The sequence below is a fragment of the Sus scrofa genome, chromosome 14 (genome assembly GCF_054392235.1).
Source record: "Sus scrofa isolate SSC_HxYL_T2T_F1_AM1 chromosome 14, Sscrofa_HxYL_maternal_Yorkshire_Landrace_v2.0, whole genome shotgun sequence".
NCBI classification, from domain to species: Eukaryota; Metazoa; Chordata; class Mammalia; order Artiodactyla; family Suidae; genus Sus; species Sus scrofa.
This window is the reverse complement of record NC_139396.1, coordinates 146269342-146287343: the sequence shown is the minus strand read 5'-3', so window position 1 is coordinate 146287343 and position 18002 is coordinate 146269342. Positions and strand designations below refer to the sequence as shown.

General features: G+C 47.3%; 1 protein-coding gene across 2 annotated transcripts in view; it reads right to left on the bottom strand.

Moving 5' to 3' along the window:
- The window catches only part of LOC110256666 (uncharacterized), a 280078-nt gene that overhangs the window by 229527 nt on the left and 32549 nt on the right, over nt 1-18002 (bottom strand). Inside the window, exon 2 of one of the 2 annotated variants that reach the window (XM_084994329.1) lies at nt 16563-16651. In XM_084994329.1, the coding sequence (XP_084850455.1) occupies nt 16563-16651 (89 nt within the window). Of the gene's footprint in view, nt 1-16114; nt 16652-18002 lie in introns of those variants that run through there. The other variant, XR_014826241.1, reaches the window with a different exon arrangement.

Below are 18002 nucleotides of genomic sequence, written 5' to 3'. Positions count from 1 at the left end.
CCTGGGACCCAGTGAGATTAACCCTGGGCCCGGCCCCATCACCAAAAGGACTCACTCCCCAGACCTGGACATGCAGCCACGTACAGTTAGGGCAATACCATGGGGACAGCACAGAAGAGTAGAAAAGAAAGGAGAAAAGCATGTGAACTGCCCCAAGAGGAGCTGGATGGCCTGGGGAGAAAGGAGGGCTGCTGTCATCAAACACGTTCAGAATTGATTCTTGCGGGGTGTGACAGGAGAGAGCCCAGCCTTACTGGGGCACCTGGGCTCACAGACCCTCAAAGCCCGTGCAACTGGAGATCTTGGGATTCGGAGAGTCTACTATCTTGCCAGGTGTTCATCTGCATCTGCATTACCAAGGCAGAGTGGGCCCCGTCCTCAAAATCTCCCCCGCCACCTGGTCCAGGTCTCGCATCCCCTCCCAGGGCCAATCTTCTGGGTTAGGGCATCCATCATGGATGGACACACGTGCCCAGGGGCAGCAGGGGGAGCTGGGAGTCTGAAGGAAAAGTATGGAGGAGGCTGTGGGAGAAAGGCACCTAGGAGACTCAGGGGCCCCCACCTGGTCCAGGCAACCTCGCTGCTCACTGATGGCTGCCCGGGCTTCCAGGCTCCACACATCCCCTCTCCAACAGAAATCAGTGATACTCTAAAAATTTAGATTTGATGGCAAAATCCCTCACTTGCACTTAACCAACTCCTCCCACTTAAAACCTTTCAATGGGAGTTCCCGTTGTGGCTCAGCAGGTTACAAACCCAACTAGTATCCATGAGGATGTGAGTTTGACCCCTGGCCTCGCTCGGTGGGCATTGCCTCATTGCTGTGAGCTGTGGCGTAGATCACAGACAAGGCTCGGATCCACGTGGCTGTGGCTGTGGTGTAGGCCAGCAGCTGTAGCTCCTATTCGACCCCTGGCCTGGGAACTTCCATATGATGCAGGTGTGGCCCTAAAAAGACAAAAGAAAACAAAAACTTTCCACAGCTTCCCATGGCTTACAGGAAAAAAATCAAACTTCCTAAGAGGGTAAGCAAGGGCTTGGCCCTGGCTCTGTCTGCCTCATTCTTAAGATCTTGGTGTCTATTTGGTCTGTGCCAGACTTGGGTCCCCTGAGACATAGGGATGCAGGACCAGCTCTGAGCCAGGTGGTCGCTGGAGGGGAAAAAATAACACGGGGCCGCCCAGGAGGGGAAAGGAGTCGGTTTGGGGGCCGGGGAGGGGGGGGCTCCTGCCTGGCACAGCACCCTATAGTTCCCAGCTGTCTTCCCCAGAGGGGTGAGTCTGATTGACTGAAACCAGGTCATGTGCTCAAGATTTAGGTGCCAAGTGGGCTGAGAAAGTGGGCCCTGCCCTGTCCCACTTCTGCTCCCCTCTAAGACTCATTCCCTAAATATAAGGAGTTTCAGATGCTAGCCTCCAATCAAAGACTATGTCTTCTTTCAACTTAGCTCATTTCCAGAGTATTGCTCTCCTGGTGAAACTGGCAAGTATCCCCAACTAGCCCTTGTGGGGGTGGGGGGGACAATTTCCATCTCTCTAGCTCCCCAAGTACCAGGAACAGGGCCACCTACTACCATGCACCCAATTCTGCCTCTTTTTTTTTTTTTTAGGGCCACACCACAGCATATGGAAGTTCCCAGGCTAGGGGTCAAATTGGAGCTGCAGCGGCTGGCCTATGTCACAGTCACAGCAACGCCAGATCTGAGCCAGGTCTGCAACCTACACCACAGCTCGCGGCAACACCAGATCCTTAACCCACTGAGCGGGGCCAGGGATTAAATCTGCATCTTTGTGGATACTAGTTGGGTTTGTTATCACTGAGCCACCACAGGAACTCCATCCCTGTCCTGCTCCTTGACCGAGAGAACGAGAGGCCGAACTCTGAGGAAGAAAAACAAAGAGGAAGATCCGCGTGCAAACGGAACCTTTTGTGTTGCCCACAGTCCACAGCTCTGAAGGCAAATCAGACACGGGAGTGTCTGATGAGGTTAAGTCCATTTCTAACCCTTTATTCTAGTGTTTATAAAACCACCATCTGTTTTCAGAAGCGAAGAGCTTTAACGTGCAGGGCGTACAGAGGAGCGAGGCTCCTTCTCCACAGCGAGCACCAGAAGGCAGAAGGCAGGGGTGGTGTAAAGTTGTGTAACCTCTTTTCCTCCAACCCAAGGAGGGAGGGAGAAGCCTCGACCTGCTGATCGCCAACGATGGCTGCGAATGGTTTTCAGCTGGGCTGAAGCAGGGCCCTGCCCTCATTACCAAGCAGGGTGGGAGGTGTTTGGGATGGACGCATCTCCTCAGAGGCACTGAGCCCAGGTAGGCTCTCCTCCACAAGAGGAACAAAAGGAAACGGGTGTGCTCTCTTCCTCTGTTGGAGGGCTTGCCTCAGAGCCCCACGCAAATCCTTTTTTCTTCCCGAAGCTGTCACTGATGAGTGATTCCTGCTTCTGAACTACTGGAGCATCTGTTGTCTGTACCACCTGTTTCACTTAGTACAAGACGAGTCATTCATTCACTAAACCCTCATTAAGCCATGCTATGGACCAGCTTGAAGATTTCTTTCTTTTTTTTTTTTTTTCTTTTTGTCATTTCTTGGGCCACTCCCACGGCATATGGAGACTCCCAGGCTAAGGGTCTAATCAGAGCTGTAGCCACTGGCCTACACCAGAGCCACAGCAATGCGAGATCTGAGCCATGTCTGCGACCTACACCACAGCTCACAGCAACACCGGATCCTTAACCCACTGAGCAAGGCCAGGGATCGAACCCGCAACCTCATGGTTCCTAGTTGGATTCATTAACCACTGAGCCACAACAGGAACTCCTTGAAGATTTTTCTTAGTAGACAAAGAAACTGGGACAACCCTGGAGATGGATGTGGGGTGAGTGACTTGCCCAAGGTCACACTCGTCTTGGTAGGGCCTTTGGGTTCCCACAGCTCCCATCCAACTGGTCCCCATTGATGGCTTCATTTCCTCCACCTGGACTCCGTTCTTTCAGCATGTGCTATCACCATGCACGTCAATCTAGGAAGCCTCTCCACTTCATCAGCTTATGAGCTCCTAGATCAGTGATTCACAGCCCTGGCTGCAGAATGGAATGAATAAAGGGAACTTTTTAAAAAATACCACTGCCTGGGATCTACCCCAAGGATTCTGATTTAACTGGTACAGGGCATGTCCCAAGCACTGGGATTTTTACCACCACCACCACTGCCCCCAGGCGATTCTGACACGTATCCAAGATTAAGAGGCACTACCCTGAAACCCAGTTTCTCCAAATTGAGCGAGCACACACATCACATGGTGATGATCTGGCTAAAAGGCAGATTCTGATTTGGGAGGTCTGGGCTAGGACCCAGGATTCAGCATTTCTGACAAGCTCCCACTGAGGCTGAGGCTGCTGGTCTGTGAACCACACTCTGAGTAGGAAGGCTCTAGAACAGGGTTCTTGAACCCCAGGACAACTGACATTTGGGGCTGTGTAATTCTTAGTTTGGGAAGAGGAGTACCGGGAGGACGGTCCTGTACATTGTAGGATTTTTAGCAGCAACCCTCCACACACTAGTTGCCAGGGGCACCTCCCCCAGTTTTGATGACCACGTTTCCAGATAAATGCCAAATGTCCCCTTGGGTGGGGAAACCCAAACGCCCCAGCTGAGAACTGCTGTTCCAGAGAACAAATGTTGAAGCTAGCATCTTAAGTCCTGAGCCAAAGTCCCTTCACTATACCATGTTGCTCTATTTGTAAATTACTTAAAAGTAAAAATTATATCCCATTCATAAAGCAATGGGTGGTTCAGCAAATACCTGGTGAGTGCCCAGTAATGCGCTAAGCCTCGAGATCAGAGCAAAGGTGGCTAAAAGCTATGTGCGCAATGGCTCATCAATCCTCAATTCAGCCCTGGAAAGTAGGGCAGGGGCCAGCCCCACTTTACAGATGAGACCACTAAGGTTAAAGAAATGAAGTAACTTGCTCCAAATCACAGAACTAGTAAGTTATAGAAACAAAATGCAAAGACGAGTAAGATACAGATGCTTCCCTGATGGAGTTCCTGATCATGCAGTCAACACAAACACATCCATGCTCCTGACTCTACCTTGGTGTGAAAAGCACTAGGTCAGTAGTCTGGGCACACTGAGACTTGAAAAAGCATGGCCTCACTTAGTGTACGGGGAAAGAATCCATATCTATGTCTTTTAAAAAGTCCTACCATTGCCAATGAATTGGTGGATCCAAGCCCTGGTGATTGAGAGCTGCGAAAATCACTGAGAGTCAGCAGGTGTCTAGCGCCTCCTGGTGGAAGAACACAAAACCCCTAAGGAATGGGATCGAGGCCCCAGATGGAGCTACCAATTCACGAGCAGCACAGGGGACAGAGGAACACACTAAACTTCACCACAGGGATGCAATCAGCAAAGTCCAGACTGTGGACAAATGACTTGGATTTCTTACATAGAAGACTTTCAGGGAGAAAAAAGAGATAGAGGGAGAGCTTATAGATTAAAAAAACTTAAAAGCATTTCAATCATTTGTAAGGTGTAGACTTAATCTGAATCATGTCACAGACAAACAACTGCAAAAAATTTAAAACATGGAAAGCTGAACACTGGATAGTGGATGACATTAAGAAATTGTTGTTAAATTGTTAGATTTGATGATGGTTTTGCTGTTATATTTTTCAAGTGCCCTTATCCTTTAGAAGTATGCTCTAAAATACTTATAGATGAAATGATATTAATAACCGAGAGGCAAAAGGTGAAAATGCAGGATGACTGCTGAAGTTGGGAGATGGTACCCAGGCTTCACTATACTATTCTATCTTTTTTCTTTCTTCTTTTAAAGTTTACTGAAGTATAATTTATATACTAGAGGAGTTCCCTAGTGGCTCAGTGAGTTAAGGATCTGGTGTTGTCACTGCTGTGGTACAGGTTTGATCTTGAGCCAGGGAATTTCCACATGCCATGGGTGCAGCCAAAAAATAAAAAATTGAAATTAAATCTCTCATACTAAGTGAAGTCAGAAAGATAAAGACAAATACCATATCACTTATATCTGGAATGTAATATATGGCACAAATGAACCTTTCCACAGAAAAGAAACTCATGGACTTGGAGAACAGACTCATGGTTGCCAAGGGGGAGGAGGAAGGAGTGGGAGGGACTGGGAGTCTGGGGTTAACAGATGCAAACTATTGCCTTTGGAGTGAATAAGCAGTGAGATCCTGCTGTATAGCACAGGGAACTATATCCAGTCACTTGCAATGGAATATGGAGGATAATGTGAGAAAAGAATATATATATGTATGACTGTGTCACTTTGCTGCACAGTAGAAATTGACAGAACACTGTAAATCAACAATAATGTAAAAAATAAAAATCATAAAATGAATAAATAAAAATAAAATTTTTAAACGTACATACTATACACAGAACACATTTAAAGTACATGATTCAACAACTCTTGTATATTCCAGAGCGGTGCCCCCATCCACATAATCAATCTTAAAATATTTTCATTAGCCCATAAAGAAACCCTGCATCCCCAACCACAGGCCCCCTCCTCCTCCCCCCCTCTACCCTTAGCCCTAGACAACCACTGATCCACTTCCTGTCTCTACAGACTGCCATTCTGGACATTTCATATAAATGGAAACCTACAATATGAGGTCCTTCGTGACTGGCTCATCCTTGCTGTAGCATGTAGCAATACTTCACTTATTTTTATATATGAATAATATCCCACTCAATGGAGAGACCACATTTTCTTTATCTATTCCTAAGTTGATGGGATTTGGGTTGGTTCTCCTTCAGGGCATATTGTGAATAATGCTGCCATGAATGTTAGTGTACAAATTTCTGTTGGACATGTGCATTCGTTTCTCTTGGGTACATACTAGGAGTGGAATTGCTGGTCAAATGGTAACTCTGACTAACCATTTAAGAAACTGCAAACCATTTTCCAAAGCGGCTGCATCATTTTACATTCCCACCAGCAGTGTTCTTTTTGTATTAGGTTCGAAATGTCCCATAACTAAAAAAGTGTTTTAAACCTAACCTCACAGGCTGAGAACCACCAAGCCATCATCACTATGTCAGCAACCTGGACTTTTTCTGAGACGTCTATGTCACTCTTACTGTCCTGAGCACTCTGGGGTAAGATCATGACCCCTGGTTTTTAGGTACATAAAAAACCTTTCATCTGAAACCTCCCCCTCTTATTTGGGGGATGCGGTCTCTGAAGACACCGAAAATATTAGCATTGGTAAATGACCTAAAGCGAGTTCCCGGAGCGGAGGGAATCGGAGGCAGCCGTCTCATCTTGCGGGGCCTCTAAGATGCTGCCCCAACATAATTACACAAAATGAAGGCCACTCGGGAAAGAACCGCGGTGGTAAGATGAGTAGAGGAGACTGATTCTGCTGAGCCCCAAGGTTAAATGCTGGGGCATAAAAAGACGCAACCAAGAAAAATCTTTCAGCACAACAATTTGGGACATAATGATGCAGAGAGTTGCATTCTGCAGGTGTACGGCGAGCACTTGGCCGCATTTTCCATCTCAGGTTCCCATTTTCTATTGTCAAGAGGTCTTTGACTGAAGACACAATTGTCTGCCGAAGAAAGGCTGAAATGCCATGTGAATGGCTTGAGTGATAGGCTGTAACATCTTGGATGCTCAAGAAAAAGCAATGCTAATGGATTTGTGCACTAAATAACATAAAAAGGGAGAGGGGGAACGGCCCCCCCTCAAGGCACCACCACCGCACACCCCAGAGGCACTGGTAAGGAAGCAAGGCTTTGGTAAAAATGTTCCTCCCTCAGTGAGGACAAAGGACACCTGGGTTCCTGGGAGTCCAGACCTGTCTCTGCTTTCCCCTTCACCTTCTCACCCCCTCAGAGAACTAACAGCAGGTGTTCCCTCACAAATCTGGGGCACGCTGCTCCCTGGCCAGCCTCCCACAAACAATGGCCCAGACCCGGCACAGGCCTCCCCTCGCAGGCAGATCTGATAGCAAAGCATCTTGGGAGATTGCCAGCCTGCCTGGCAGAAGGGTCCAGCCCTTCCTAGAAGTTTATGAGCACCGGCAGGTTCAAGCAAGCACCGTTATGGGAAAACCAGGTGAACGAAATACAGAACACAAGCAGAGAAAAGGACCACGGGGTCCAGTGCATCCAGCACTTTCTTTTTACAGACGAGAACCCGGAGAACCAGAGAGGGTAAGCAACTCTACAAGGTTACATCATCAGCTTGTGTCAAGCTGTGTAATTCCACTCCTTTTCCCCTGCAGAAGGTGGAGTTCACAGCAGGGAAAAAAAAAATGAAAGAGCATCACTCAAGAATCCTATCTCTAAATGTCTGGCTCTGGGAATGAGGCAGGACGAGAAGACCTAAGGTTTTTATATTCTAATATTTTCGGTAACCATGACCTAGAAACTGCATCTCAGGAGTCCCTTTTGAAGGTGACAACGGCCCTTACTGCAGGTTGGTCTGTCCTCATCTGTGGAGGTCAGTGATGGGCCACTGGAGATCATACAGTCTATCCGTCTTTACACAAACGAGGAAACTGAGACCCTGAGAGCAGATGAGATTCTTCAAGGTCACAGAGGTCATCCTATTCCAGTGTTTTGATCCCAGTGAAGGGTACCACCCACCCTCCACCAGATAAAGGAACCAGAAACTGAGGAAACACCCTGGAGACGTGCCATCGCCCCCACCCCAATCCAATCTGTCCCCAGCCTGTCACCTCCAGCGTCCTCTCCATTCCCTCTGCCCCCAACCTAGAGCAGGCTGTCACTATCTTTTTGACTGTTCTCAAGCACCCACCCTTGACACCTGACCCCAGTCATTCTCAAGACCCCAGCAGGAGCGATCATTTCAAAACCGAATTTGATGACGCTGATCGTCCTGTTTAAAACCCTTCCATAGCCCTAGAGATAAAACTCAAATCTACAAAGCCCCACCTGGCCTGGCCCCCAGGGGTGTCCCTGAAGTCACCTGGAACCACACCACAGCTCCACGCTCCAGTTCCAGCCACATGCACCTTCTTTCCATCCTTTAAATATACTATGTTCCCTTCTGCCCCAGAGCTTTTTTACAAAAGCTGTTCCCTTTCTGGAAAGTTCTTGTCCCCCTCCCCCCAAAATGAATTCTCATTCAGGTTTGGGGCCTGTGTCATCTCTCAGGGAAGGCTTTTCTGACCCCAACACTGGGGGAGCCTCCTAGGCTTCATGCTTTCGTAGCAAACTTCTTTCCTTTAGAATATTTATCCCAGGTTATAATCACATGCTTATCATTTGATGGCCATAATCTTTTTCCCAAGCAAGAAGAACCAAGTCTGCTTAGGTTTACTGTTCCTCCCCAGCACCCAGCACAGGGTCAGACACCAGACATACATTCAGAGATTTGTACCTGTGTGACCAGGACAGCGGTGAAAATACTGACATGTGTCTGTATCCAGTCGTAATTAAGTACTGCCCCAAACCTCCCAAGTGCCCCGTGGTATTTTTGCCATCTTCCCTCCCCTGAACTGTTCAGATCACCCCATAATCCAGTGATCAAAGGAGTAATGTGTGTACTGATGGCTCCCCCCCCCAAAAAAAAACACAAAAAGATGCTCAACATCACTAATCATTAGAGAAATGCAAACTGAAACTACAATATCACCTCACACCAGTCAGAATGGCCATCATCAAAAAGTCTACAAACAATAAGTGCTGGAGAGGGGTGTGCAGAAAAGGGAACCCTATTACACTGTTTGTGGGATTGTAAATTGATGCAACCACTGTGGAAAATAGTATGGAGATTCCTCAGAAAACTCAAAATAGAATTACCACTTGATCCAGCAATCCCACTCCTGGGCATCTATCCAGAGAAAACCATGACTCGAAAAGAAACATGTACTCCAAGGTTCAGTGCAGCACTATATGCAATAGCCAAGACATAGAAACAACCTAAATGTCCATCGACAGAGGAATGGATCAAGAAGATGTGGTACATATACATAATGGACTATCACTCAGCCATTAAAAGGAAAGAAATAATGGCATTTGCTGCAACATGGATGGACCTAGAAATTATCATCCTAAGTGAAGTTAGTCAGGCAGTGAGACACCAACATCATATGCTATCACTTACATGTGGAATCTAAAAAAAGGACACAGTGAACAGATACTGACTCACAGACTTTGAAAAACTTAATATTTCCAAGTGAGATATGTTGGGGGGGGTGGGCTGGGGGTCTGGGATGGAAATGCTATAAAATTGGGTTGTGATGATTGTTGTACAGCTCTAAATGTAATAAAATTCATTGAGTAATAAAAAAAGATGTGGTACATCTATACAAGGGAGTATTTCTTGGCCATAAAAAAGAATGAAATAATGCCATTTGCAGTAAACATGGATGGATCTAGAAATTATCATCCTAAGTGAAGTAAATCAGACAGAGAAAGACAAATACCATATGATATCACTTATACATGGAATCTAATTTTTAACATGACACAAAATAACTTACTCACAAAACAGAAACAGACTCAAAGATTTTGAAAACAAACTTATGGTTACCAAAGGGGAAACTCTGTGGGGAAGGATAAATTGGGAGATTAGGATTGGCATATACATACTACTATACCCAAAATCAGTAATAAGTAGCAGGGACCTACTGTATAGCACAAGGAAATCTATTCAACACTGTGATAGCCTATACGGGGAAAGAATCTGAAAAAGAATGAAAAAAAAAATACATATATATAATGAATTCATAAGAGTGAATATATATCATATAAAAATCAGTTATATATATATACTGATTTACTTTGCTGTACACCTGAAACTAACGCAATATTGTTAAGTCAACTCTCCAACAGCATTTATTTTTTAAAAAGGAGTACTATCTGGCACAGCACTCAGGCAATAATGGCTAATTATTTTGGATATCACTCCAGCCTGCACACGGTAGGAACTTAATAATTATGGATTGGCTGAAAGGATAATGGTAAAGCCAGTATTTCAAGCCCCATCTATTAACTCCTTGCTAATTATTCTTTCTGCTTTGTCCTGCTGTTTCCTACCCCCACCACCCAGTTGGCATAAAGTGTCTTCTCTGCGCACTCTGGAGAGTGGCATAGTCAGGGTCATGCTTGGCTCTTTCTGAACATCCATACTTCAAGGCTTCAAGAGCACTGCAGCAGTGCCCACTTTGACGCTGATATCCATGGCACAAGGTTGCCACCAGGAGCAGAAGCATGCAAGTAAACTTGCCTCATCGCCTGCCAAAACTCCAGGGAATTTCCACTTCAGCAGCAGCCATGTGACTCTGGAAAATCCATTCCCCCTTTCAAAAGGGGTCAACCCTTTACTTTAGTCTTCCCTCTGGAGAAGCAAAGTTAAAGAAAACCTTTCTTTTCTTCCGTTAAAGATGATATTCAGGGAGTTCCCATTGTGGCTCAGCAATTAAGGAACCCAACTAGGATCCATGAGGATGCAGGTTTGATCCCTGGCCTCATTCAGTAGGTTAAGGATCTGGCGTTGCTGTGAGCTGTGGTGTGGGTGGCAGATGCGGCTCGGATCCCGTGTGGCTGTGGCTGTGGCTGTGGCCAGTAGCTATAGCTCCGATTCAACCCCTAGCCTGGGAACTTACATATGCTGTGGGTGCAGCCCTAAAAAAGCAAAAAAAAAAAAAAAGAAGAAAATCAATTATAATCATTTTCTGATTCCTGGGCCACTGTCACCATGGTCAGGCTCCCTAACTTCTGTGACACTGACAAGGTGATTCCTTTCTTAATTTGAGTTTTCCCAAAAGTAGACCTTGAGGAAAATTTTTGCATATAAGCAGTTTACTTAAGAGCTGTGTCCAGTAAATTCTCTGAGGGACCGACCAAGGGTGTGCTAGAGAGGAGGGCATCCTTCCTGCAGGAGACAAGGGCTCACTCCCACAGCAAACCCCGCAGTGCTTCCGACGATTGTGTCAGCCGGGCCGGGAGCTGGGGCATTTATTCACCAATTCCCATCCCTCACTGGTTGAGGGTCCCTCTGGCACACTCCTCCTCTGGCTTATCCTATGTGTGCTGTGATCCGGCCAAGCAGTCAGGAGGCCAGAAAAGACCTCCAGGTTCTCAAGTTAAGAGTCATCCTGGAACGAGCTTCCTCATGTGGCTACATATGATCTGAGGAGTTTAAAAAAAAAAAAAAAAAAAAAAAGATGCCTGGATTCCATCCCTAAGATGCTGGTTGTTTGGTGTGGAATGCAGCTTGGACAAAGTAATTATTAAAAATAAGAGTGAGGATAAGAAGCCGCCCCTGGGGAATGCAGCCCCATGCGAGAAGCCTGCCTAGACCTTCCCGAGGCAGCCAAGGCAGCCAGAGGGCCCACTGTCCCTCATGGGCAATTACGTTCCGGAGTTCTTCGTGGGTCCTCCAGTCTGGTCATCGGGCAGAAGGTTCCACCATCCCGAGCGCCAGGCCCGCCCAGGCCAGGCTGCGCCTCGTGAGAGCAGAGAGCCCTGAGCCCCAGGGTGGCCTGGCCTTCCCGGCTTGGGCGTGTCCATCTACCACGGAGCAGCACGCCCCTCACCGTGGCCCGTACATCTGGTCCCGCTCCTCCGAAACATCTCCCCCTCTCACTGCTTCCCCACCCCTTAGGGACAGCTTTCCCGATTCCTGCCCAGAAGAATGACCCAGGGCCAGCAGGATCAAGCTCGGGAATGTCCCCACAGCCGCCTCCCGGTCCAGACCTCCAGGTGGGGTTTGAAGTGATTACATCAGCCCAGCCCCGGGCAGCCAGTTGCTCAGAACCACTCCAAGCCTCCCAGGAATCTCCTTGGGACAAGCACAGGGGTCTGGCTAATTTTAAACGTAATTAAAAGATTTTCTTTCTTTCTTTCAAGGCATGCTCAATTTCCATCACTCCTCTCCTTGGAATATAGTTCCTCTGAGGTCTTCTTTTTCTATTTTCCAGATTTTTCCCCCCAAAGGAGACCTCTCTTACAACAGATGCAAATTCTTTGCTTATTTGGCCTCATTTATCAGCAGATAGTATTTGTACAATGCAGAAAGGTTTTTAATAGGATGTGGAAAATGTCTTTTCTCCCCAAACACTAATAATAAAAAAAAAAAATCCCTTTTTTTTATTTTCTTCAAATTGCTTTTTATAACCCATTCAGCATTTTCAGGGACATAATTAAAACATCAAACAGTTTTCCTGCTGGTTATGCTAAAATTTGAATACTTGAGGCAGCCACTATTATTAGATATTAAAATGGACTTGAGTATTTATTAAAAAGATCCTCTTAAGTAACTATTCTTTGGGGTTTGCTCTGTTTAATATAAAGACAAGCCCCATAATGTGAAAATACCTGTTCCTAATAAAGTCTGTAATTGGTAGCAGGAGGATATTTTTTAAAAATATAAAATATGTATTTTGTTCACTATTTTTCCAGCTTAATATGACTTATTTCCCCATTCAGCTTTATCCCTAAGGAAAACTATAGAAAGAAAGGCCATTACCAATACATGAAGCTCAGGAGTTTGCTTTGTGGGATGGAATTGCTATCAAGGAGGCTAGTAGCTGGGTAATTTGGGTTTAAATGAGCACATAGCCTGAAAAAGGATAAATTAACCTCTGTAGATCTGAAATGAGATTCCAGTGAGCGATTGTTCTAACTCAGCACATACTGAGTCCAAGGCTGCAGAACATGTTGCCCAGAGGCAAAAGCCAGTGAAGTGCTGCATGCCCAGTCAATGGTACAGGAAGGACACAGTGGCCGCTCACGGGCAAAGGAGGAGGCAGAAAGGTAAATCAAGAGGGTTTGTGGCTCTTGCTTTTCCAGTTCGGAGACACTTTCCAGATAAACAGTTTCACATTCTCATGAAACGCGAGTGGGCTTCTCAGAAACTAGAGGAGATGAGGTCAATTCATTGGACACGTGGTTATGGCCAGCGTGTGACCCCACGGAGCTGTGTCTGCTTCAGAGAGAATAATGGTGGAACAAATGTGTGAAGCCCAGACAAAAATCAGCCCTCATCTCCCTCACTTATTAAGGAAAGTGGGACTGGTGAGTAAATCTAGGCGACAAGACGGCAGCCACTGACCTCTTGGATGGCACAGACATAAGGAGCTCGGAGGGCACATACTGCTTGGGGTTCTCTGGAGGTGGCACTGAGCTGGACCTTTCAAAAAACATGTCAGCTAGAAAAATCATGTCCTGGTAAGTCTTCAGCCTTCAAGAAACGCCTGTAACACTAGAGGGTGTCAAACTCCTAGAATTTCATACCTGTGACGGCTACACGAACTCATACCGTTGAGTTCGGTCCTTGCCCTCTTCTTCGTGGGATGGAGAAAGAAAGACCAGGGGCTCTGCAAACGGTAAGTAGCTGTCCATTCCCTGCCAGGCACTGTTAGATGCTACCAGAAAATGAGAAGAGCGGAGGTAGCAAAATTAGCACCTGCAGCTGGCCATCTACCTGAAGATCAGGATGCAGCCCAGCCCTGCCAGCCAAATCTAACAACCAGTAGGCACTGGATGAGTGTCACGGTTGTGGATGCCAGAGCAGGGAGGAGAAAGCAGACCCCTCGGGTCCTGGCAGCTGGGAAGTCAAACTTAAGAACATGAAATTTGGACTTAGAGCTAGGACCCCGAAGAGCCTGACTGAAGTAAGGCGCTCTAACAGTGAAACACGGGAGGCAGAGGGAAAGGAAGATGCCTTCCTTGATGGAGACACCATTGACACTTTCGAACCAGAGAACAGAGAGTTTCAGGAGGGAGGGAGCGAGTGACTGCCCAAGAGCACAGTTCCCTGGCCTTCGCTCTGCTTCCGCTGTCCCCTCTGAGCCCACCCCGGGCCCCAGCCCTGATCTAGTTTGATGAGGCTGGCCAGAGTTATTTTGGGAGGAGCAAGGGCTGAAAGAGGCTCCAGCGCCAAATTCTTCTTGATGAAAGCCTTCTCGTTCTCAGCTCCATCACCCCCACCCACTCAGAGGGCTGGCCCCGACCCCCAGGCCCCAAGGGTAAGGGCCTGGCGCTGCAGGTGGGGGACACACCTGGGAATGTCACAGCCCTTCCCTTGACCTCCCAAATGGATGATAAACACAGAAGACGGGACCAAGCTCTGTGGAGCCAGCGCCGAACACATATCTAAAGCCAAAGAATTTTGTTTCACTACCCTCTGTCGAAGTAAAAACAGCTCCAAGAGTATTCCCTGGAGTGTGCAAGAGCTCTCATCATGCCGCGTTCAAAGACGCCGTGAGGCGTGTAGCGTGGCTGAAAGTGTCTGTGTATAATAATGCCTTTATGATGTTGTTTTGTTTCTGGCCTGCCTTTACCTGGATTATCTGAAGACATTGTTTGAGGCTATGAAAAATATGAATACTATTAGGCCTTGAGATCAAAAATCATTTTTTATTTCCATGGTTGTTAGCCGCCCATATCCCACGCAGGGCTCTCAATTTCCAAAGCAGCCGTGAAAGGCTGGAGAGCCCAAGTGAGGGGGCTTTTTGCCTTTTTCTTATTTTTATTTTTGTTATTAGACACTGGTCTAGATTTTTGAAGCTGTTGAAAGCTATGGGATATGGCAAAACTAATCACGGGAAGGAAATGGTAATTTACATGTGAGATTAAAAGGCGCTAGGTGTACATGCACAACCAGATGTCCGGCCGATGGAACGAATTATTTAGCACCTTCCAGGATGGCCCCAGCATGCCTTGAGAGGAGGTGCCACCAAGGATCAAGGGTGGCTCTGCCTGGGGACACAGCAAGGGCTTCCCACACCCGAGACAATTCTTTGGTCCACCCTTTGAAATGACAAATGGGTCTTTTTCGGCTCTTTTTCTCTTTACCACTCTGCTCATTCAGTCCTGCCTGGAGAAGAGCTAAGTTTGAAGAACTAAGTGAGAAGTTTGATTTTTTTTTTTTTTTTTTTTTTTTTTTTGCCTTTGTTACCTAATCAATGAACAGGGCACAACTCATGTCCCAACCGGTAAACGAGGGCCAAGACCACAGCTGACAGACGTCTGCCTCAGGCTGACCTGCCTTCAGGCCTGGGCTCCAGGAGCTGCCATGTCTCACATGTGAGGCCGGATGTCCAACCGCCGCCGCCGCATTAAGGCTGTCCTGACACAGGAAGACGGAGCATCTGTTTTCTGGCCTGGCTTAACCTCTAATGAGGTCCCAAATTTGGACAAGTCACTCCACCTGCCAGGTCTCAATTTCCTTCTGCTTTCTCCATTTTCTCAGAGAGAGAACCTCAAGATCAGAGGCCAAATGCTGCCTCAGTCTTCACTGGCCATGTTCCCAACCCGTTTCTGAGTCACAGACTCGTGACCTCCGACCCTTCTCCCCTCTTCCTTTGCCTTGCCCTAACCCCTCCCCTTTCCTCTGCTCCACCCTCATACCTCTTTCAGACTCGCCGCCACAACCACTTCTCCGATTCTGTCCTTAGCCTGTTCAGAGGCCGTCAGTGGTTCCCCATCACCCTTCTGTTCATGTCTGCCCATCGCTGCCATCTACAACCTGCCCCAACCTACCTTTCCATCCTCAATGCCCCCTCATCCCCTAAACCCATCTCCACACACTCGTGCCGATTCTCCTCCCAGAACACTCACCACCCGCCACCGCCCCGCCCTCACCCCAGTCTCTGCACAGCAAATCCTTCTATTTGATTAATGAGTAAGAAGCAGCAGCGAAACACTACTTGTAATTGTGAAAAATTGTGTGTAATTTAGAAACAAACAGAATGTCTAAACTGGACTAAAACGGTTAAATAACTTCTTGGACAAGCATACAATGACTTTATAAACCATAGTTTTGAAGAATATCAGTGATATATAAAAGCTCATTTGTCTGTCTCTTCATTCCAAAGGCATTTATTCTGTAAAAGCCTAATTTTGTGAACTTGCTATGTGTACGTGTGTGTGTGTGTGTGTGTGTGTGTGTGCTTTGTATACATACACACAAAGACACAAAGGCCTAGAAGAAATACACCAAGGTGTTACTTCGGTCTTCTTCTGGGTGCTGGGATTATGAGTACATTAATTTTCTTCTTTGTATTTTTTAGTATTTTCTCTAATGAACATGTATTGGGACCCTTGAACTACCAGAAATAATCATTAGCCATAAAACAGTGAATAAAAGAAAACCTACCATTGCTCAAGTGGTATTTCAAGCGCTGGTCTGTCCTCAAAGCCTTTCTGAATGGCGTGCCTCCTCCCCCAACCACTGTCCTCCACCAGGCGGATGCAACTTTTCCTCTGCCAGGGCCCTTGCCGGGGCACGTGGCCCATTCTGCTTTGCACGGATGTAAACTCTGCACCACGCCTGCCTCCTCTGTCAGTCCAGGCACACGGCCCAGGCTCCGGAAGTGCTCTCTACTTGAACTGGCCACACTCAGCCGCTGGGACTAACACGGTCAGCAGCTGGGTCGTCTACCCATCTACAGCAGCCATCCTGGCCATCTCAGCCCAGCTTCCTTTTTTGCACTTCTGCGGGGAACTAGTTTGAAAAGAAGTAGCTCGAAATAACGTTTATCTATTCATTTCTTCAGAAAAGAAAAGGAAGCTGGCACCAACTCACCTCTGGTCTCTTCTTGGTAAGCAGCTCTTGGTGGCACTGACTCGGGAGCACAAAGGCTGCGTTCAGGGTTTCCTCTCGAGTGTCTGTCCCTAGGAACAAAGAACACCCTCATTACTGAAAGCCTAAGAAACAGGTATGTACCATTCCTCACACTTTACCTTCTGGCTCCTGAGCTAAGAAGCACCCGCCACGTCCTGCTGGATTGAGGCCAACATGGCCAAGAATGCCCCAGGGAGATCCAATGAAAGGAATTTCACAGGGAGATCTAGTGAGGCTTTCCCAAGAACCGTCATCAACTTGGACCTCAATCCTAAACTCTGAGGAGTCAAAGAGCTTCAGTTGCAAAGCATTTTCTCTTCTGGCCTCCTGTAGCCTTGCCAACAGGAATATTTCTGCAGCCCCATCATGTCTTTCTCCTTCAGCACGCCAGAGAAACGCAACTCTCTGACGGATTAGAAGGGACTGACAGCTATTACCCGGTTAGGGAGTGGCTCAAACATTCAGGGAGGGTGGAACGTATTCCCCACCTTTGAGGAGAACCAACATATCAAAGGATTTAAGAGTGACCCCAAACCAACCCCCAAGTGTGCCCACCCTCCCCCCAAGTCCTTCAAATCCCACTCAAGCCCCGGCCCCTAAGGAAATCTTCTGAGCCCATCCAACCATTGCCACTTCCTTCCCTGAATCCCCACAGCAAACTCAATATCCACCTTAGAAAGTTGTATATAAGTCACTGACAATATAACAGTGCATCCAACACAAAGATAAACCTGTAGTGATGCTCGATAATTATTACTCATTCGTCACCATATAGTTTTTATTGGTGCTTATCTGTTCAATTTCATGACAGCTCCTTGAAGAAAGGGATGTCTTCAGAAGTAAAGCTTTGGCTACTCATCGCTGCTGGGAAATGGACTGCTCTAGAGCTCAGGAGTCTCCTAGGTGGCTGAGAGTCTAACTCTTGGAGGATGGCACAAAGATACTCTTAGAGGCTGTGGTTCGGACCAGGGTCCTACCACTGCCCTTGACTCCTGGCAAAGAGCAGCGTCTACATGGTTGAAGTTGGCATCTTCAGGGCTACTGAGGTGCAGGAGGTTTTCCGTGTTCCTACCACAGAGCAAGCCGGCACCTCCTCTTTCCTTCCCTGACTTCTGCCTCCACGGTGTAAGAGTCTACTTCTCTGTTCATTCATCATGACTTCGAGTCCCCCAGCAGCTCCTGTAATTGCTTCTGATGGCTGTCACTTTCCTTCTACTCTCGGCCCACTTCATGCACTCTCTTCCCTTTTGTCTCCTCTCACCACCTTGGGTGTGGAAATGTGTGGCCTCCCCCGAGGCACTGCCAGGTGCTCCTCTCCGTTGGCAGCAAACGGGCTCCTCCCTCCTGGGCTCTGCCTTCCTCCCTAAGGAGCCTCCTTTTCCCACGACACCCAGGTCAGTT